The 23,557-nt window shown below is 39.2% G+C and overlaps 1 protein-coding gene across 11 annotated transcripts in view; it reads right to left on the bottom strand.

The window, feature by feature from the left end:
- The window catches only part of ITSN2 (intersectin 2), a 137,374-nt gene that overhangs the window by 37,439 nt on the left and 76,378 nt on the right, over positions 1 to 23,557 (bottom strand). For 8 of the 11 annotated variants that reach the window (XR_012080246.2, XM_020796749.3, XM_072976725.2 and 5 more), the window contains one exon: positions 19,211 to 19,402. Coding sequence is in view for 10 of the 11 variants with exons in the window: in XM_020796749.3 (XP_020652408.3) it covers positions 19,211 to 19,402 (192 nt within the window). In the remaining variant the exon portion in view is untranslated. Of the gene's footprint in view, positions 1 to 11,472; positions 15,195 to 19,210; positions 19,403 to 23,557 lie in introns of those variants that run through there. The other 3 variants (XM_020796754.3, XM_078378228.1, XM_020796753.3) reach the window with 2 other exon arrangements.

The raw sequence follows: 23,557 nt of genomic DNA, 5'->3' as shown, positions 1-23,557 counted from the left end.
GCCGTTCTGTCCCTTCAGTGTTGCCTGAAGGCCGTACTGCAATGGATGCAGGAGAATGGGTTGAAGCTGAACCCGGATAAGACAGAGGTCCTGAGGGTGGGTGACCCCTCCATTGGCCACTTGGGAAATTCCCCCTCTTTTGGGGAGGTAACTCTCACTGCGAAGAGTGAGGTTCGTAGCTTGACAGTACATCTGGACCCGGCGCTCACCATGAAACCCCAGGTGGTGTCAGTGGTCCGCTCCGCTAATTACTATCTGTGGCAGATTTCCCAGCTGCATCCCTATCTTGATGGCGGGGCCCTCTCCACTCTAGTCCATGCTCTTGTATTCTTGAGATTAGACCACTATAATGCGCTCTACGTGGGACTACCTTTGAAATTGATGCGGGAGCTTCAAATGGTGCAGAATGTGGCAGCCAGATTACTTAGCAGAACGAGAAAATTCCAGCATGCCTCTCCCATTCTGGCTGCTCTGCATTGGCTGCCCATTCGTTTCTGCATTGACTTCAAATGTTAATCATGACATACAAAGCCCTAAATGGTTTAGGACCTCTATACTTGGCAGAACACCTTCTCCCACCTAGATCTACTTGAGTCACTCACCATAGCCGGGAAGGATGGCTGAGGGGCCTGACGCCGAGAGAGGCCCGGAAAGAAAGAACAAGAAACCGGGCCTTCTTGGAGGTGGCCCCTCAACTTTGGAACAGCTTGCCGCCAGAGATCTGCCTGGCACCCTCACTGGGTGTTTTCAAGAGCCAATTAAAAACTTGGCTCTTTAGGCAAGCCTTCCCTCCTGCGAACATCTGACTTTACTTTTCTTGGTTTTGCTGTTTACCCCATCTTGATTATAGTATTACTGTATATTTTAATTGTTATTTTTAAGTTGTTTATGCACAATATATTGTGAGCTTCCCAGAGTAGACTTCTGTCTAGAAGGGCGGGATAAAAATCCAAAAATAAATAAATAAATAAATAAATAAATAAATAAATAAATAAATAAATAAATAAACAACAAGAAGTTCTCAAGAATATTCAAAACATTATACTTAATGGACCACACCAGATAAAAACAGAGATGGATCAGCTATTTGAACAAACTAAGGACGTAGGGACACAAATGGAATTTACAGTGAAGAAGGAGACAGACAATGTTATTCTTAAACCCCAGAAGGTTTCAGAAGGAAAAGGTGTAGATACAGTGCAGCGGAGAGCTAATTTTTTAATCCTTCTTATGGAGATGTCAGCAGCAGAAGTGTAGCAAATGGTGAACTTTACCATGAACTTTGCTATGAAAGGGAGTAGAATCAAGATGATGGGACACATGCTGTGGCAGATGAGACAAAGGAGACAATACATGGAGTGGATGAAGCTCTTGAGAATAGATGCAAATGAAAGACGACATGATAAAAGAGGCACAAAATATTGCTTAGAATATGGAGATAGAGCAGTGGAGATAAACATTGTTAAATTTAAGAAGGTATTTTATGGTGAAAGAATATATGATAAAATAAACACAAACTAATGGTTATAATACTGATTTAGAGCAATAGATATAAACATGGCAGAATAATATTAAACTTATAAAGCTAGTAAGCTTAAAGATAAAAAGAAAGAGAAGATACAAGAAAATAGATTAGTAATGATAGATACAGTATCTTGGAAAATTGCTATAATAAATAATAAAATGCCTGGGGTAAAATGCCTGTCGTGACCGTTCTCATTACCCCCAGGATTTTCATTTTTACCCCATTTGGGGTAATTTACCCCTGTTCCCTGACCACTGCTGTAGAATATAATGGGTATAAAATGGTATAAGAATATTAAGGATCAAAAATCAGTAACTATTAAAGAAAATGCAGATAAGATGTTTTATAGATGATATATTATTGATGGTTTTAGAGATGATATATTATTGATGGTACACAATGCCAACAAAATTAAAAAAAGATATAAACATGTTTTTAAATACTGTGGGAAATGTAAAACACAGGAAGAGACTTTTATTATATTTGGTGGACATATGGAGAATAATTTCATAATTAGACTTGAAAGATAGCCTGGAAAGCATGGACTAAAGATGAATGTGAAAGTCCAGTTAGGGAAAAGATAGATTAGTAAATATAGTAATTCTGGAAAATGCGTTGTTTTTCTTTTTATCTCCCTTTTTAATATAATTGTACAAGTAATATATATAGCTCTCTTTATTTGTTTCAGAGGCAAATCACTTATAGGACCTTCATATAGGAGGGGAAAAGATTTTACAATTTTAAATCAGCCCCTAAGGAAAGAACCTTAAGTTCAGATGGTTAAGAGTTGCTTTAAATAGAATATTATGCAGTACAAAACAAAGGTAAAAGAAAAGCTTCAACATTCCACCTCAGAAGTCCCTACTACCATGAATTTATAAGGCAGATAAACATTTCCCCAAGTACTGTATACCAATTCCTGGCTGTGGGCAATTGTCAACGAAGTGTGTTGTCTTTCTCATCCTGCCAAATAAAGAATCTGACCACTCTCTTGGGCTTTCTCAGGCTCAAAGGGTGGTAACTTCTCATCAGTTGGCAGGAGATGCCAATCAGTCACATGATCAATCATGTGCACACACTGTTAGCGAATGGTTTGTATTAATTAAAACAGAGGAACAATAAAATTAAATTGCAACTCCTCCCACCCCTTTTCTTAAACAAACAAGAATTCAGAAAGCAAAGATTATCTCCACATCTTTCAGTCCATTGGTTCATAAAAGAAATGAACACACCTAACACTTGACATTAAGGACAGGCAATATCCTAATCCAATTTTATGAATAATTAACTATCAAAAGCAAAAGTTTTCACATGATCTTTAGGTCCAGTTGTTACTAGAAAGAATTACCACAAATGGACATAGGCCCTGCACTGCTGTTGTTTATTTTTACCTCTATCAAAGTGTGCTACTATCAGAGGATAATGCACGAGATAAATAAAGCAGTTAAATTGTAGCAAAATTCTTAGGCTCTCACTTATGATACATACCTCCATAATTTTCTGAATCTTAGAAATCTTCAAAAGTTATATCAACATTTTGATTCGCGAACAGTTAACTGTTGGCTGGAATCCAAATGAAAAAGTATGCCAACACAACTCCATAAACAGAAATTTTATTTGTGAACTACTTGAAGAAGTTGGCATTGGCATTTGCTGTTGCGTACCACATCACATGACTGGTGTGCGACAGCAAATCCCTATGCTAACTTTTCAACTTGAGCCAATTTGCAGATGAGATTAATGCAGATAGAGTTATGCTGAAGGCATAACTAATAGGATTCTGGCCATTGATTTAAACCAGTTGTTTGTATACAGATTGAAATTCTGTTTCATTAATTCACTCACTATTGAAACAAGAACCATCTTAGTCATTACATGCATACTGGTGTAAAATAATAGAGCCATAAAATGTGGGAGACATAGGATTTTATATGTGAGAGCCCTCATGTGGATATCTGAACTGGAGATTACACTTGTAATTGATTGTGTACAATATATAACATGTGAATAACTTTATAGAAAGAGGGAATTTATACTTTAAAAGACAAACTTCTTTTTCTAAAACTCATGTATCAAATGCCATGGAACTGTAAACAAATCTAACCAAGAATTCTTACAAACGAGAAATGCCAACCAGATACAGAATGATTCAATGAAAGAAGTGATGGTTTTGATTTTTCAAGATCTAAGCAGGGTGACAGGACCTTTTAAATTAATTCCATTAATTCCAAGGGCCAGACAGAAGTGGCTTGATAACACATAACAAGAGATGCGAAATTTAACCAAACATAGTAGAACAGTTTACAACAGAGACATCACTTCAACAAAGATGTTATTTCAGTTTACAACCATATTACCACACATTGTGTAGGTGAGAAGACAGGAGCCTCTGAAATTTTTGCTAACCCCCCACAAATCTGAGATTTAAGATAACCCATCTTTTCTTCAAGCTTAACTCCTAATTCAACACAGGTTTGTTCAATATTTGTGAGAAAAGAGGCCACTCTTTATAGAATATGGGAAACCTCTTTATATCTATTTAAAGAAATCTGTTGGTTCCATTTTTATTACTTGAGGAGTTGGTTGCCAAATTTAGTTCCTTCATTCTTAACTGAAAGTCCATTTCTTTCTCTCTTTTAAGTTTACCTGTTTTTTCTTTTCTATTTCTAGCTTTTCTTTTTCTGCTTCTAGCTCCCTTAATCTCATTTGTTCCTTTTTTCTATATTTTTATTTTCTATATTTAGCTTTTCTTTTTCTAATTCTAGTTCTCTTAATCTGATCTGTTCTCTTTCCATTTCTTTTTTTATTTTCCAGGTTTCCAAATTCTGGAACATCAACAGGGCTTGTGGGCATAACCTCTCCAGTCCTCTCAACACCAGCTTGTTCTTTTTCAAGAATCTAGATTTCAATGTATTCGCAAAGACTTTCACGGCCGGGATCTAATGGTTGTTGTGGGTTTTTTGGGCTCTTTGACCGTGTTCTGAAGGTTGTTCTTCCTGACGTTTCACCAGTCTCTATGGCCGGCCACAGAACACGGCCAAAGAGCCCGAAAAACCCACAACAACCAATCTAGATTTCCATTTCTGGTTTTTAAAATCTTTTTAAGAGGCATGTATTTATATTTCCTTACAATTACTCCAAAGCTTTTACCTCAGAAAATCACTACACCCAACACTTAGGCTCCCTTAGCTTACCAGTGATTCTCCTACCAACTTAGCTCAAACGTTTACCTCCGAGAATCGCTCTGACGGAATAAGTTTTATCAGTGACACTTTACCTTACCACAGTTTGTACTTCAGGAGGTCACTGCACCAATATCTTAGTCTCCCTCAGCTTTCTAGTGATTCTCTTACTTCAAACTTTTACCTCAGAGAATTACTCTAACCGACAGTGACAATTCCAAACTCCTCCAGTAGGTTAAAATTCCAGCCATTAGGTATCTAAATCCCACCACACAGGATTTTCTCTCTTCTGGAGCTCCAAAATCTCTACTGGACTTAGCGTTCACCCATTGTTATGCAAAATAAGTCTTGTATTATTAATGTCTATGCAAATGTGGTGGAGAGGTGGAGCCGAGAGAGGTTAAAAGGCGGAGCCTGAGAGTCAAGAGTCAGTCAGTGAGAGCCAGAGTCAGAGAGAGAAGGAACAGATATTAATAGAGCTAAGCTGGTTAATATAAATAGAGAAGGTGGTAATTATATATAGCAAGAAGAAAGTATGTATAGAGAGACCTGTGAATGTTTTGCTTGTGTACAATGAACATCTGAAGAACATCTGTCATTATTATTAATGTTGCTACACTTATAAGTTCTGTTTGTATTTACCAGACAAATGTTTGGACAAACATTTTTTATATTGTGGATAGAGGTAACACACTGGTGGCAGTGAGGGAAACAAAGACTGGAACCTTTGTGAGGGCACAAAAAGTAGGTGCTTCATAGAGGTGATCATCACACCCCCACTCAGGATTTTACAAGACCTCTCCTGGATCTCCCAAATCCCCTTTTTGAGCCTGAATGCCCAAACTGCCAACACAAAACCAACTTATTTATTTCAAAGTGCCAACACTGCAATTAAACCTGAATACTAATGTTTTAGTTTAGAAGAAACAACTGCCCCTGCAATGTTTAAATGCTTGTTTTTCCCCCCTAGGGGTGGTACTAACAGAGAAATACTTACCAGTCCTCCAATTCCCCCATCGGGTTAGACTGGTAATGGGCACCATTGCACCTCTCCGCTGGACCACTGCGCCAGCAGAGGGGAGTGCCAAAATCTGGAATTAGAGGATGGGTTTCTCAATGGTGACTTATGGCTCATGTGTCCACAGAGTGGGCTCTGTGTGCCAGCTGTGGCGTGCCTGCCATAGGTTCACCATCGCTGGTCTAGACACACATTCCTTTTTCAGTTACATGCTTTCTTCCCCCATCTATATAGACAGGGCAAGGCAGCTCTCCAGGCCCTTCCTCCTTTGGGCTCTCTCAGATAGGCTGGCCACCTGCACCCCCCAGCCAATCACCTTGTTTCCCCTGTTACCATGCAGATTAGCCAAGATTCTGTCACACTACAAAATACCCTCTTCATGGCAAATTGGCATCCTGGCAAAATGACATAGGATTTCTTCTGCCAGTTTATGCTATAAAGGTCATGAGACAACTGCCTGGGGGAAATGAGGAAGTGGAACTATTAGGTGGAAAAACTGCCACCTTTAAATAAATGCTGGGAAAGGGGGAAGTAGTAATGTAAGCAGAATCTCAGCAATACGAAAACTGTGCTTTATAGCTACAACTATGTTTCAAATCTAAAGCCCACTGAAAACTTTGGTTGCATTATCTTGCAGCAGCACTACAGAAAATCACTAGTTTGATACTGGATTATAGCAATGACTTTCATCTGAAATTGTGATTTTTTTTATTTTTATTTTTTGCTAATCTGTCATTGACCTAAAATTTCTGAAATATTGAAAACCATGATAAACAGGACTGAAAACAGCTTTAGGAACACTGATAACTATTGATCTCTAACCTAAACTTACCATTGTCTCATTTTCAGAAATCTTAAGATTGAACTTCAGCACTCTGAAACTGATCTACAAAGCTCATAGGCAATTGCACATGGAAAATCTTGCTTATTGGCTGATTTAAATATATTTATATACATTTGCAGGGGGAATCTATTAGCACTAACCACAATATTTGATTTGAACCCTGATTTGGTGCTTTATAAGAGGTACAGCTCTCGTTGGGACCAGTTTGGGGCCAGTCCACTTTGGCTTGGTCCTTGAATAGAGATAGATGGGCAATGTTAGTTTTGAGGCAGGAACTCCAGGATATCCTGGCTAATTTTTAAGGTTTCCCATCTCTTCTATACTGACAGGGCAAGGCAGCAAATGAAGACTGAACTGAGTGGCTAAATATTTGTTCCATTATTAATTAAGCTGGCTCTTGAGATGCCTAGAAGGATCATATGCACTCAAACTGCATGTGCGAGAAAGCAACCAGTTACAGAATAGCTTCAAAAGCTTGCCCACTTCTGTCAAAAGGGCCCGAAATGAGACAGAACACTCTCAGCACTATGGGGAGTGGGGTTTTCTGGGAGTAGTTTATAAAACCTATGTTTTTAAGCAGAGGAAATAGATGACCATTTTGCAAATCAATTAGCTGAGATGTGTAGGAAACGCACCACTGTAGTAATGGGGGACTTTACCCAGATATCAACTGGGAAACCAACTATGCAGCAAGTGAGAGATGACAACTTTATCATCCAAAAGGTGGAGGAGGGAATTAGAGGGTCAGTCATACTGGACTTAATATTTACTAATAGGGAGGAAACAGTTGAATGAGTGGAAAATGTAGGAACTTTAGGAGAAAGCGACCATGTCATATTAGAATTCACCATCATGCAAGCAAGGATAACTGTACCAAATGAGACTAATGTTCTAGATCACTGGTTCTTAACCATGGGTTACTCAGGAGTTTTGGACTGCAACTCCCAGAAGCCTTCACCACCAACTGTGCTGGCTGGGGTTTCTGGGAGTTGCAGTTCAAAAACATCCGAGTAACAAAGGTTAAGAACCACTGTTCTAGATTTTAAGAGAGCTGACTTTCACAAACGAAGAGATGTAATAGGAAGGATTCCATGGATGGAAATCCTAAAGGGAAAAACAGTTCAGGATGCTTGGGAAACCCTGAAAGGCAAGATAACAAACCAAAACAATACCCCGGTGTGGATGCACTCAGAGCTCTCTGCCAAGCTAAGGGACAAAAAGTATAAAAAACTGAAGAAGGGACTCATAACTAGAACAGAATACCAGCAAATAGCTCGAACCTGCAAAGATGGAGTCAGGATGGCTAGAGCTCAGAATAATGAGCTAAGACTTGTAACAAATGGCAAAAAAAGTTTTTTCAGCATGTAAAGAGCAAGAGGAAAGTCAAGGAAATGGTTGGTCCACTAGCGGTTGAAGATGACACGCAACAGGGAGAAAGTGGAACTGCTTTTTTTTTTTTTGCATCTCTATTTATGAAAAAGGAAAAATTGGTCCACCCTGTCAAAAGCAGCACTGTGGGTGACAGGAGAGAGAAACAGGTCATAATAGATAAGGAAGTGCAAAATAACACTTATGTGCTTTGAATGAGTTCACGCCTCCTGGACTGGATGGTTTACATCGCAGGGTACTAAAAGAACCGGCAGATGTGATCTCAGAACCACTGAATGAAATCTTTGAGAGGTCCTGGAGCACGGCCAAGCTGCCATAGGAATGGAAAAGAGCTGATGTAGTTCCAATCTGCATCAAAAAGGGAAAAAAGTGGATCCAGGAAACTACAGACCAATCAGCTTGACATCAATACCTGGGAAAATCTTGGAAAAATAATCAAGCAGCAGATTTGTGATCACCTAGAAGGTGATTACTAGAAGCCAGCATGGGTTTGTTAAGAACAGGTCATGCCAAACAAATCTTATTGCCTTCTTTGATAAAGCAACTAAATGAGTGGACCACGGAAATGCAGTGGGTATAGTATACTTAGATTTCAGTAAGGCATTTGATAAGGTTGACCACAACCTACTTCTGTGTAAGATAGAACAAAGTGGGATAGACAGCACAACTACCAGATTGATTTGCAGCTGACGGACCAACCACCTCAAAGTGTGGTCAACAATGGAACCACATCTACGAGCAGGTAAGTGTGGTCCTGCACTTAGGCAGAAGAAACCAGATGCACAGGTACAGGATAGGTGGTACTGGCTTGACAGTAGTATGTGTGAGAGGGATTTAGGTGTCCTGGTGGGCCACCACCTAAGGATGAGTCAGCAGTGTCCTGCAGCTGCCAAGAAAGCCAACACAGTCCTAGGCTGCATCCACAGGGGGATAGCCTCAAGGTCATGGGAAGTGATAGTACCACTCTATGCCACGCTGGTGAGGCCGCACTTGGAGGGTTGTGTCCAGTTCTGTTCACCACAATACAAAAAAGACGCTAAGGCCCTGGAAGGGGTGCAGAGAAGAGCAACAAAGATGATAAGGGGACTGGGGACTAAATCCTATGAAGAACGACTAAAAGAACTACTGTAGGTGTTTAACTTAACGAAGACTGAGGGGAGACATTATAGCAGTTTTTCAATATCCGAGGGGTTGCCACAGAGAAGAGAGCATCAATTTATTCTCCATTGCGCCTGAGGGTAGGAAAAGAAGCAATGGGTGGAAACTCGTCAGAGGAAGATCCAACCTGGAAATAAGGAAGAATATCCTGATGGTGAGAACCATTAAGCAGTGCAACAGCTTGCCTCCCAATGTTGTGGGTGCCCCATCACTAGAGGTTTTCAAGAAAAGATTGGACAGCCATCTGTCCGGGATGGTATGAGGTCTCGTGCCTTGGGCAGGGGGTTGGACTAGAAGACCTCCAAGGTCCCTTCCAACCCTACAACAATCTTGATTCCCCATCTGTGGCTTTCAACCCAAGTACAGATTTAAGTCCATGTCTCTCAGTGACTTTCCTAGGGGTAGGTGGGATCAACTATAATTGTTAATTCTAGTAGATAAAGTTTGCAGGTATTATTTGCAAATGATGACAACTAGATGCTACCATACTGAAAAAAGACACTAGTGTTCTTGCAATGTGCCTTTAAAACTGGATTAAATATAAACTTGTTCTCACATTGAATTGTCCCATCGAACATTCCTCTAAACCGTGTGGCCATGCAGTGCTGCATTAGGGCTGCACAACTGAGCCAATGTTGCCACCCATTTGCTTCTGATCATGGCTGGAACTCCATGCACATTGGGCAGGGTCCCCATCCCGTTCTCTGGAAGATTAGAGGGAACATTGGTCCCATCTCATCTCTTCTCCAACTTTGACTGTACAACTCTATCTACATAACATCGTAACATCAGTATTATTTGGGGAGATATAACAAGTTCCACTTGTTTCTTATGGATTGAAGCTACATGAAGCAGGCTGACCTGCATACCTGACATTATATTTTATTGAACCAGTTATGGTGTAAAAATAGAAGTGGTGACCTCTGTTGAAGTTAGAAACTACCATCTGATAATGTGTGATGTTACTGATACCCAACAGTGGCACACAGATGCAGTGGTAGTACAATCGGTTGAGGGATGCTTTCTCAGCCAGTTAGTGAAAGGAGGCCAAATAAATATGCATCAAGGAAGATGGCTAGAATCCTACTGGCTAAGGCAGCAGGATAGAAGAGCATGTCACTGAGATGGTAAGACCATGTGCAATAGTCTTCTGACAAAATGACAGATACAGTGACCTGTCACTACAGAGGGGGCACTCCCTGTCCTGTCTCCCCATCTCCCCATTACTCTACAATATTTATTAAACTCCTGGATAAATTTTCGAGGATGGGTTTGTTTGTTTTTTGTTTTTTTGCTGTTTAATGAAAGCAATTACATTTTCAAAAACAATGCACTCATTTTTGCTGTATTATGAGGCAATGCGGCTCCAAGAGTTTTCACATCCCCAAGTCTATTGTGCTTTAAGAGAGGCATTTTTGCTTGTTCTTCAGGTCTTTTACCAGCTTGACACTGAACTTTTGTAGAACAATTTGCCATGGATGGAAGAATGAAGATGAGATGGGACCCATATGATGGCAAAATGGACACTCTACTCCTGCTAATGTTCCCCATACCAGTTTTAAAGAGGAAAAGACAAAGAGTAACTGTGAGGAGATAATAGCACATCTGAACCACCAGCACAAAATCTTCTGAGATTATTTTGAGATGGTCATAGTTCTAAGCTATGGCATGTGACTGCACTGAAGAAAGGATTAGGGTGAAGTAGCCAGGACACTACACCAGTTCAATTCTGCTCTTGCTTTTCAGCTCAAATCCCTGGCAGAGTCTGCTCAGTTCCATAATTTGTGGACCTATCTTACAAGCCCCCTTCAAACAGAAGAAAGTGGGTGTACTCTGCTTCAAGGACCCATGAAAAATGTGTCCTCGGAAGTAGACAAGTCACTCAAACCAACTTCCATAAATTTGTTTACATGATCTGATTTGAACACAGATTTAATTAGGATGATTATGATGGGAAAAGAAATCACACACAGGTATATTTTTTCTGAGTCCCTTTAATAAAATATATTTGCATAGTTATTCCCAGTTTTCAAAAACAAAGATAGCTATTTCATGCACAGCATTTGCTGTGTTTCCATGGCAAAATACTGATTATAAAATACTTTTATAACAGAAAGCCTCAAAAGAAAAAAAAATTAAGGCAGCATACAACACTTTAAGTTATAAAGAATTTAACTATAATTACATTAAAGCAGCATTATGCTGTAGCAGCCCCAAAACCACAATTAGTTGTCTGTCAGCATTCATGTAACAGATGGACTGAAACAATTTATATTCAGATGGAGTAAAAAAGTAATTCAAGCCACAGGAATATAGTTTGGTAAATATTGTGTTGCAAGCAACTAGCAAATTGCAATTTTGGGGTGCAATGCGGTCATTCATTCATGTTTCATATAAATTGAGAATTCTACGGCCTAAAGTTCATTTGCTAGTCGTAGCATGAGGAGACCCATGGGATCTGTTGACTTTTTATTGAGCAGCTAATTGAATGGGTCTCTTCTAGTTGAGATGGACAATTTAGGCCTATAACTTTTACATTCCCTTTGTCAAGAGAAGAAATCATTTGTCATTTTGTCAAGGTTTTCTCATCATCCCTCCCAAAATGGGAGACTCTATGAACCACATAGAGAGGAACATAATGCTCTACTTGTGTACAAACAAGACATTGGCCTAGAATTAGTTGAGATACTCCCATTCTCTAATCTTGCAGAATTTTCAAGGCATCACATTTAATATATCTGAAAAATTAGTTTAATTCTATTTCTGGAATGGAGGCTAATAAAAGTTGTGCTATGCTGTCTTCACTGTGCAATGCAATACTATTGCCTTTTTGTGGTTATACGAAAAGAGGCAGAACCATCTGAAAGAAACCTGCAAGAACAAAGTCATTTATATTTAAAGCTGAATTCAGAGAGCTACCTACGGAATCAAAAACTTGGACTCATATAATAGAACGCTGGCCTTTGTTTTGAAGGGCAGAAATATGTGTCATCAAGCAAACTGTAGCTGCAACTTCCAGAACTTCTTGATATGAGTGATAAGCAGGCAGTTGCTGGTATGCTCCAGTTCAATGAAGAATATTTCATTGGTTATGTAGGTACAACTGGGAAAGCACTTTACTGCCTCATATGTTATGATCTCTTGCTTCAGACATTGAGTGGTTCCTGTAATCTTGCCTTAAAATTCAACAAACACTGTTTTTGAAAAATAACTGATATAGTTATTCAAAAATGTGCATCCTAAATGACTATTAAACTATCTCATGTCTGATAATTCTGTGACCCAATTCAGACCCCATGTGTTCTCCATACCAAAACGTAATAAATTATTTGTGGAGCCAGAGAAGTGAGGCAAAAGTAACAGTATGATTTACACAGCAGCAAGAACTTAACACACATGTGCTCTTTGTTCTTACAACATTTTCAAACTGACAATACTAATTTGGTTTCTATAAGATAAAAATAGTATACAGTAAGGTTTCAGAAGCAAAAGATTAGCCTACAAACTGCAGTTTGTGATATCTAATCCTACTGTATTGTTTTTGTTTTCTTTTGCTTTTGCTTTTTCAGTATCACTAATGTGATACTTGAGGCATTCATTAAATTTTCAGAGGAAATAAGGTCATTAAGAATATTTTATTATGCCTCTATCAGTCTTTAGTGTAGGGGCGAGTAAAGTGCAGTTTGTGGTCTCAAAGGGTGACTTTCTGGGCCACCTTCCAAACCCTTCAATCCCTATTTTAATCCCATGCATTATCTCCAAAAGATCTCTGGGGGCGCAATTTGCCCCATAAATGTAATCATCTTGGCCTGTTTATTTTTGTTGTTTGCCAAAAATATCCTTAAAAAAAGAAACAGGAAGCAGTCAGAAATCACCTAATGTTTGAAGAAAAGCTTTTTTTAAAAGCCAAAATTATACTCCGGGATGTGGCAGATGTTACATTTAGAGGGGAAAATCTTGTGCCTCAGAGGCTTCTGGGAATACAATTTGGCATTCTGGGGACTAATTTCCACCTTAGGGAATTTGTATCTATGGCCCACTAAGGATTCAGGATCACCAAAAAATGGCCTCTGAACCCTCAGATGTGACCCACTCATTGGAGAATTCTTAATCTGAAGGATTATTTTCTCAGCTTTTCACCAAAATATGTTAGGATTGTTGCAAATCAAACTGAACAAAACAAAAACTAACAAATGAACCTTTCACTGGTTACTGGAAAATCAATTAGATTTTGTTTAAACCTTTTTATGTAGCTACATTCAAATCTGAATAATTTGCTTGCACACCAAACCTAATAGAGCCCACCAGCTATGTAGGGAGCTAGCAGGAACTTGATTAATATATTATTCCTACCCCTGAGACTACTGTTCCCATTTGTTAGCTTGTCACACACCTTTTGGCTGGAAGTTATGAAAGATAGATGGTAGTTTGTTAGAAGAGGCCACAATGCTGCAACTAGTATTTACAGCACACTATAATTAATACCACATCCTTAGCTGGAAGCCTAATTATCAGCAGAAATAAGGAAGCTCCAGCTGAATACAAACTATTTGTACATTTGCTACTGCCAATATTGATCACTTTATTCTGTGAGAAATGATTGTACTAAAGTAGTAATGAGATACTGTAAAAGTCCATTCATAATTTGATATAGGCACGTAACTATTTCATATTGCACAAATGATCCTCCCTGAAAACTATTACTTGATAAAAGTAATGCAGGCATCAATTATTCAATAAAAACCTATTAAAAACCGTAACATTCATTTTATGTAGACAGCAATCCTAAAACATTTATTAAGTGAAATAGGCTGAACACTGAACAAAGTGGTACATAGTACGCTGTAGGTTGATGCTGTTAGACCAGGGTGGACACAGTGTTTATTTGTTGTTGTTTTTTGGACTGCAACTTTCAGCAGCCTTATAGGTCCAGCATAACCAATGATGAGGAACTCTGGGAGAAAATGTTGAATGCTACTTGGAGAGGGCACTTTGCCTGCCCTTTTGTTAGACTGTGATCCTATGCATACCTACAAAAAAAAAACAAGTCCCATTGAACTGAACCTCATTAAACCTACTTAGGACTGTGTCATTATACAGAATTCTGGACAAAACATTTAACTGGGAGGACAAGAAGACCTTAAAGCTTCCTGCCCTGTATTAGAGAGGCATCTGAAGTATCGCAAATGATGGGAAGGCCAAGATGCATTTGAGGAGGAATGAACTGAACCCACTACATCTAGATCCTACTATGACCCCAATGATGTTATCAGGACCATGGTGAGGATTAGAGGTCTTTCAGATCTTGCCCCCATATGCACATCAACCTGGCATAAATAGGAGCAAAAAAAAGATTCCCACAAAACCAGTCCACATAAGCTCCATCACTATTTAGTTTAAAGAAACACTAAAATACTGCACTATCTGGAGAGAGAATTTTCTCAATATCCATAGAAAGAACCATCACATACACCAGATTGTATTTGTGTTCAGTAAAAGAGTTATAAGATTGAAAACTCAGCATCCACAATGGCAAAATAAAGTGTCTTAAAAGGACACATGGTTTTGCCTTACTTCCTCCTCTACCCCCGCAACAACACTCACACTGTGTATAGAATCATACATGAAGTACATTGCGAGATACCAGCAAAAATCAATAACAAAAGGAACACATGGTGCAGCATGAAAAGAACACAACTAGCAATGTAAAACAGTTCAAATAGTAGGTCTTTGTGTGCCTGAAGTCATACTACGTCAAGAAATAACTTGACAAGGAAGCAAATCATTAATGGCTCTTCTGAAATAAAAGGAGTTGAGAAAACCAGACTGGACGGTGAAGAAAGCCACACAAAGACCCACTAATCAGTTTGCATAAATTAATTGCAATGTTACAGTACGCAGCAACATTTGAAGCCTTGAGTGGATTTAATACTGAAGTGAAGCAAATGAATTGTTTCAGAGAGAGGAAACACTGCTTCCATGTTTTAGTCATTGTCCACCCTGCCTTCATGTTTTAGTCAAACTTGGATAGTGGGTCTCTGAGGTGCTTTCACCCTGGAAGACAAACAACATTGGATCCTTAAAGAAAGAAAGAAAAGAAAAAGAAAAGAAAAAGAAAAACAGAAAAAATTAGGAATGAATGTTTATAACTAAATTTCCTGACAGCAATATGCACAATGCGCAAGGACAACAAAAACACATTTCTTAGAAATAAATGTCCTGAAGATGCTTTGGTCATATAAAGAAAATTATGTGCACAAATAGTCCACTACTGATTTTCACAATTTTCACAATACTGGGTAGGCTCATTAATACATGGCTGCAGCCTATTTAGCAAACAAATAAAATCAAAGTAATTTCTAAGACTGTCCCCTGACTTATTAAATTCTTAAATACAGCAGTTATGGTATTGCTTTAAAAATTATATGAGTCACACAAGGAGATTAATCCATTACTATGGCCTATAATTTCATGTTCAAGATGCATCAAACTAGCCATCCAAAGAACCTTTTGCATCAGCATCAAATTTGAATCATAAAATCATAGGATAATCAAGTTGGAAGGAGCCTGTAAGTCTAACCCACTTCTCAGTGCAGGGATACAAATCAAAGGATATCTGCAAAGCAGTTGTCTAAATTTCTCTTGAATGCCTCCAGCGTTGGAGCACTCACCACTACTCAAGTTAATTGGTTCTGTTGCCACCGTGAGGCAACACCTTCTGGCTGCAGGGGAACATGTTGTGGCATCCTGTTAACATGACAACCTTTCCAAAAGATAATTAGCACATTTAAAAGAACATACTGCTGATAAACCAATAGGATTAACTCTAACTTTGGTTATCCTTCACTGATTAGGGAGGAATAAAAGCATATCATATGTGCACTGAGGGAAAAAAGGCAGATAAAATTGGCATTTGCAGTAATATGGGATTTCTTTTTGCTTTTGCTTTAAACTCTTCCCTGCTTTTTAGCATGTTTCTCATTTGCTTGATAATCTCTAGAGCAGCACAGAAGATACCTTCACATAGACAAATATGTGCACCTTTATCTGGGTGGGAACAAGACAAAACCAAGGAAAGTGGAGAAGAGAACAGAAGCATATTTGCTACAGTTGGCGCTTAAAGAAAGATGCCTTTTCTTCTTTGGAGCCACTATGATGTGATCTCTCAAGTCACATGTTATCTCAGGATAACAGGACCAACAATCAACACAAGTACAACAGTGAGAATATTTGCCAGTACTAATTTTACACAATTTAGATGTATCACCAATTCACCAACCTGCATATTCACAGTGAAAATAAATGTAGACAATACTTGTTTTGTGACAACTGTCATAGTTGTTCTTATGTAGATATGATTTCCAAGCAGGAAAATGGTAAATCCTGAGTCCTTAAAAATGTTATCTCCAACAGTAAGTTGGAATTGTTTTGTTAAGGACAGTTAAAAGTGTCACATTTTCATGTACCAAAAGGCATTTGATTAATGTATACCTATAAATATCAGTTTGGGGAATCTTCCTGTCTGAGACAGAAGGATGAAATGCCACTGAATTGACAAGTCTGTAGTAAGTAGATTTAGTGCCTTTGTGGTGCACCCTGACAGTACTTTTCCTTCTTGAGTATTTTGTTAATGAAGGATTCTTTCAATCAACAAAAACTGAGCAGAATATTCAGAAGAAATGTTGGATGTGTTTTGAGGACAATACAGATTAAGAAACATTCATTATGAAGAGATGCAGTGGCCAGTGTCAAGGTCCCAAGTATAGGTATGATTGCAAAAGCAAAAAAGAATCTTCTCTAAGGTTCAAATGCATCTTCTCAAAAAATACAAAATATGGTTTGGCTTCAGCTTATAGAACTTTCTTCAATTTCCAGATCAGAAATCTCTATGGAGATTTTAAGATGAAAGTGAATCTTAAAAATAATTTCAAACTGAGGATTGGAAGAAATAGATTCATATGCATCCTGGAAGACTCTTAATAAACCACCCACTTGGCATTTATAAATGTTTACTGAAATAAGAGAAATGCCGCAACCACTGACATCAGTTGTCAGTGCAAATGTTCCTTCTGTCTACAACATCTTAAAAAAAGAGCCCTCCATGTAGCCTCATAGATCTCCTTTTTGAAGGTCTTGATTTTTTTTTCTATAGAATTGTGTTTGTACCTGTTATTTGGTAGCACTGACTGCTCACCCTTTATATACAAAGTTTTAACTAAGAGAGATCCAGATGATTTTCATCTTTTCTTACCCTGGTTCCCTGAAAATAAGCCCTAGTAGGATTTTTCAGGATGCTCGTAGTAAGCCCCAGTTAAGTGAAAGCCCACCCTCCACCATTGTGCAGCAATCAGAACTGTATTTGAATAAATATAGATAGTTGTACATGAAAAAAGTAAAACATCTCCTGAAAATAAGCCCTTATGCATTTTTGGAGCAAAAATTAATCTAAGACCCTGTCTTATTTTCCGGGAAACATGGTAGTCAATTGGCATTGCAATGATCCTGCCATGAAAGTTCCTGAGATAACCTTTAGCAAATACCAGAAAACCAAATTTCATGAGCACCAAAATGATTTCTCCTTTATCTGACTGATAACAGATGAAGAAATGTTAGCAAGCATTCCAGCTTGTCGTGAGTACATCTGCAGCCTCACCTTTTCACACTGAAATGCCATTACAGTTATTACCTCATTAAAATTGTCAGTGAGCCCTGATGTTACTGCAAACCGACTTATTGTTGTAGTCCCAATTCTGACAGTGACAGGTTCTCAGATTTGTTTTTCACTCCCCCTTACTTTAAAGTCTTAATATTGAAGACTTTTCAAACATATTCAGTTGACAGAGATTCTAGAAGCTTCTTCAATGAATAGCACAGAAGAAAGGATTCCCCTGAGAACCTGAGCAGTTCCGATCATTCTCATCATCCTTTGCTTTTTGCACTGCTATTGTGCAGACACTACGTGCTGTATTACATGCTTTTGCTGAAAGCCAGATCAACAGAAAAATACTGACAGAATTTGTTATGTTTTCCAAAGATTGAAGGAGTGCGTTAGGTAGCTACCCTGTAAAATGTCAAAGAGCGATGCAAAAGCTACCGGAGTTGCGACTGCCCTGGTGAAATGTGCGTGTTCACGTCAGCAGCTGAAAATAATATATGTAGGCATAACTTTTTTTTTCACTATGGAGGTTTTCTGAATTATGCAGCAGTTTCTGGATGAGAACTGAGAGGAACGTGTTGATCTCCCACCTACTGGGATGAAGGTGGGTCAGCAGTTCTGAAAACTGGATTTCTTATGCTGAGGTCCCTGGCCCTGAGCTCTCAACTGGGAGTTGAACAGAAACCAGAAAGGAGACTAGGCAAGCTTAAAGTTACTGAAATCCACTTGTATTGGGGGGGAAATCACACAAGAAACTAAAAGGAATGGAAAGACATCCTTCATTGTCTCTGTCTTTCTTCTTATGAAACTGTAGACACGGCTTTTTCCTTGAAATCACTGTACTGCAGTGAGGCACTGGGATCACAAAGACTCCTTGGCACAACTTCCAAAAGCACTGGTAAAAGTAAGATTACAGAAGCCAAGTATGAAGCAAGGAGGGAAAGAAAGAAAGAAAGAAAGAAAGAAAGAAAGAAAGAAAGAAAGAAAGAAAGAAAGAAAGAAAGAAAGAAAGAAAGAAAGAAAGAAAGAAAGAAAGAAAGAAAGAAAGAAAGAAAGAAGAGGGTGAGTGTGGCAATAAAGCTGGGGTTCTTTAGAAAATAGATGAGGAGAGACTGAAAACAGAAAAGAACAAGTAACAAGGAGTAGAAGAGAAATTTCCCTGGGCTAAGGAAGAACTGGGGGAGGAGCCAGTCTACATAATGCCTGCTATCCCTGTGTCATGAGGGAGGTCAGTGCCTTTGTGCAGAGTGAGAAACTCATTTATCAAGTGTGCACATATAAACATGTACACACATGCAAACACTTAAAGCAGTTTGAATGAAGTGACTGAACCACTTTCTAACGAACTAAAATACAGTGGGAATAATTGTGGTGAAATCAGTGGTGCACTAAAATCTTGCAATTCAAGTAAACATTGCCTTAAGGAAGTTGCACTTACACTGCCGACTTGGATCAGAGTCTGTAGTCATCTTCACATAATTTGAAGGAAAGAGGCCTGAGATGCCATTGATTTCCCCTTGCCACCAGTCTGCATCTTCTTTGTTCAGGACATTAATGAGTTGCCCCTTAGAGAAGCTGAGCTCATCTTCATTGTTTGCCAAGTAGTCATACATGGCAATCACTTGGCACACTAGCAAAAAAAGAAATTCACAAGACAAGCTTAGAAGTAAAGAAGGCATTTCCAGGGGTACTAAAACATGCTTAATTTCTACTTCTAAACCAACACTTCCCCAACTCCAGCATTATAAACAGTCAGACTTCAGTAATGGAGGGAGGGCAGTGCTTGTTGCAAGAAGAGATGGTCCTGCTATAGAAGAATTGTCCAATTTATTGTTTTATAGTTATTTAAACTCTCAGTCTCTTGGGAGAGATATTATTCAGTCTACATTTTTAAAATGAAGGAAGAACAAGATTATCTCGGTCTGAGAATCTGTTCCACACACATGCACCCCCCTTGAGAAGCAGGTAAACACTGCAGTCATTCTCATATGACCCCTTATGCCCAGACGTTACTAGATCATTATGTACCACTTCCACGAGCAGCCACAAATAATGGCAGAATAGAGGGAAATGCAGGAGATCAGAATAAACTAAACTCTCCAGATTCCGCTACAAGGCTTGTCTTGTTCACTCTAATACCAAACTTTAGTGTTCCTGTACATATGAAAAAGGATATGTTAAAAATAAGGCAATGGTTTCTACAAATTGAGAGGGTGACTGACTACACAGGCATTTAGAGCACCAGTTGGTCCGCTGTGAAGACAGGCTGGTTCACTCCTTTTGGAATACTTCCCTCCCTCCCACATCATCTAGTGGCAAGCTACTACTCTGGTGCTTTCCAATAGTGAAAATAAATACAAAAGACAATGATTCCTGATCCAACCCATGAAGTATAATAATATAAAAATATAAAATGTGATTGGGTTCTTCAGAAATTGAGAATGAGAGACGGAGGCACTTTGAACTCTTCAACAAACTTAACTTTATTCTCCTCAGTGCCTTGATTAACAAGAGTAAACAGATCAAAACTACTTAACTCTGGAATCATTCCATAACTCATTATCTTCAGTTCTGGCGTAAATATTTCACTCCTCACATTGGGGCTGGACCAAAGCGCTCGTGGTCTGTCATCTGTCCTAGAAACATTTCAGTGTCTTCCCCTCTCCCCCCAAACCATACCTTGAAGCCTCATTGTGGAATGAGTCTTCAAAGAATCCTCCCTTTTGATTTAAAAGCGGATTCCACAGATGCCATGAAGAAGACTCCCAGAAGTGAGAGGGGACAGGAGAGGGCAAGGCAGCAGATTTTTTTTTTCAGTTTCTTTGCTCATATGATTGAGGTGTGTATGCAATATGCATGCAAAGATCATACCACATGGTATACTGGATCTCTACCCCATCTTAAACTACTCTACTTAGCCTGTATCAACCAGTTCCAAATAAGCTGTGTGGCCAAGCCCTGATGCTTCCCAGGTACACTGAAGTCAGCTGCACTGGTATAGTCAATGAAAAATAAATTATTTTCTACATTCCCCAGGGAGGACTTATGGTGATCCGTTTGTAACTAACCTTTACCAATCTAAGGTGAAAGCTACTAATCAATCTTACTTCACTGTCTGAATAAGTGAAGCATCCAAAAAGCATGCGGAACTTTTCTGTATAGTCTGCGATCTAGCCGGAGTTGGTCATAGTGACTGGGCTCCCACTAGCATCTCAGCTGACCAATTTGCAGCTTTTTAAAAATCAAAAGTGGAGGCTATCTGCCAGGATCTCACTCCCTATTTGAAAACAGTGGATCAAGCAGAGACATCCAGTGCTCCATCTTGCCTGATATCATGAGCTCAGCCAAAGAAAATCTGGAATCTGAGGGGTTAATTACAGCTGAGGAAAATGCTGGGCAATTAGAAGCACAGACAGCTGAATCATCACCAGATTCTCTCCCCCCCACTAGCCAGAGTGAGGGCTAAGCTTCGGCAAAGACTCATGACACAAAGGTCTGAGGATCGCATGAATGCTTCCCACAGGAACATTAGGTCAACCAGTCCTAAGTTTTAACAGGATGGAAGACTTCTAGGAGTTTGATGACTGTTTTTGCTATATAATCTGCACCTCAAAGGCTTTGAAGCTAGTGGAAGCAGCAAGTCAACACTCTAGCTTGCATCTGCACTCCTGCTTATCTTGGACCTTGTTCTCTGGACCCTTGGCTTTGGACTCTGACTTCTGACTACAGTTTGTGTTTTGGCTTTGGCATTTTGGTATCTGCTTTGCATCTTCTGGACTTCTGATACTGGACTGGCTTATTGGATTTTTTCCTGTTGAAATCCCCTGGGAACATGACACCTGATGGGACTTAACTACTTTCAGCCTGTGACGTCAGATATGGTGGACAGAGTGCTTGACTGCTGTCGTGCCTTGTCCTCCTCCCTTCACCCTTGCCCGGCCTGGCTAATCAACATCTGAATGGGTTACAGCAACAATTAATGGGTCTCTCCAGGACCTCAAGGAGACACTCATCAGGCCCATTTGGAAGAAATAGAGCTTGGTGGTGGATGATACAGTGGTGCCTCACACAACGAGTGCCTCACACAACGATGAATTCACACAATGATGCCTTTTTCTGTTAAATTTGCCGCCTCACACAGCGATGTTTCCTATGGGGGATGTAAGCAGCCCCTTATCTCCAAAGAGATTTACGGGGGTGCCGGAGACTGGGATGAGTCCGAAGTCCAGACAAACCTCTGACTGCTGAGCAGAGCCCTTAGGTCTCAGCAAGATCTTGTCTAACACTTCTTCCTCAAAAGCCAATCTCCTTTATTAAGAAAGCAACACACACAGACAAATCCATGAGTTATACTCAGAATAATCTGGCTCTAAATCTTTGGTAGCAAACACACATGGCCAATTAGACATTCAGCTAGTCTGTACAAGAACCAATGCATGCAGATCAAATCATTACTGCTTTATTGAAAATAATTGCTTTAGAAAAGGTTTCAGTTGATGGTAAAATAGTTCAGTAGGTACATTTTCATATCAAGACAAACGGAACACTCTCCTCCCCACTCCAGCTATAAAAATAAAGAAATGGAATTATGCTAACTAATAAAATGCATAATACAGTCCATCTCACGTGTCTTGGGTCTTCACAGGCTGACGCTAGATGAAATCCAGTTGACTTCCAACAGTCCATGGTAGGAAAAATAGTCCATAGCAAAGTTATAATCCATTATGGGAAAAAGCACATGTCTGACCTTTCTCAGTCCAACTCCATCTTTTTCCCACTCCTTTCTTCTTCCCAGAATTCTTCATAAGGGACACCCCCTCCTGGGTCTTGTTGTCCCGCCTAACTTTCTCATGAGAGCTTGAGAGTTGTTATCAAGTTTTGTGGAAGAATTATTTTGACTACGAAAGTCTCTGCTCTCTACTCATCTTAGCAACGAGATAATCAGAGAGTGAAGCTTCTCTGAAACAGCATGAAAAACTTTCCTACTACAGAGCAGTCTTTAAATCAAGATGGATGCTATTGGGACAATCTTAGGACTACATATCCCATTCTAATACACATAAAAACACAAATCATCACAGGGGATTTTCACACAACGATGTTGCTTTTTCGTTCCTGTAAAAGTGTCTTACAATGTTTGGAAGCCATTTTAAATGCTTGCACTGGTTAGCCCACCTCCTGAAACCTATGCAAACTGATTTTGGTGTTGTTCTGACACCTCGTTAATTTATAGTAATTTTTTGTTTTCTCCATTGAAAACCATTGAATGGTCTGTCTAATGGTTTCCAATAGAGAAAACAAAAAATCATCATAAATTAACGAAGTGTCAGAACAACACCAAAATCAGTTTGCATAGGTTTCAGGAGGTGGGCTAACCATTGCAAGCATTTAAAACAGCTTCCAAACATTGTAAGACACTTTTACAGGAGCAAAAAGGGAGATCGGGAAGAGCTTTAAAAGGCAAACGGAGATCAAAGAGCCCTTTCCCGTTCTCCCTTTTCGCTCCTGTAAAAGTGTCTTACAATGTTTGGAAGCTGTTTTAAATGCTTGCACTGGTTAGCCCACCTCCTGAAACCTATGCAAACTGATTTTGGTGTTGTTCTGACACTTCGTTAATTTATGGTAATTTTTTGTTTTCTCCATTGGAAACCATTAGACAGACCATTCAATGGTTTTCAATGGAGAAAACAAAAAATTACCATAAGTTAACAAAGTGTCAGAACAACACCAAAATCAGTTTGCATAGGTTTCAGGAGGTGGGCTAACCATTGCAAGCATTTAAAAC

The sequence above is a fragment of the Pogona vitticeps genome, chromosome 1 (assembly GCF_051106095.1).
Source record: "Pogona vitticeps strain Pit_001003342236 chromosome 1, PviZW2.1, whole genome shotgun sequence".
In the NCBI taxonomy this organism is placed as follows: Eukaryota; Metazoa; Chordata; class Lepidosauria; order Squamata; family Agamidae; genus Pogona; species Pogona vitticeps.
Note: the sequence above shows the minus strand (reverse complement) of the source record. Positions and strands in the feature narration are given on the sequence as shown.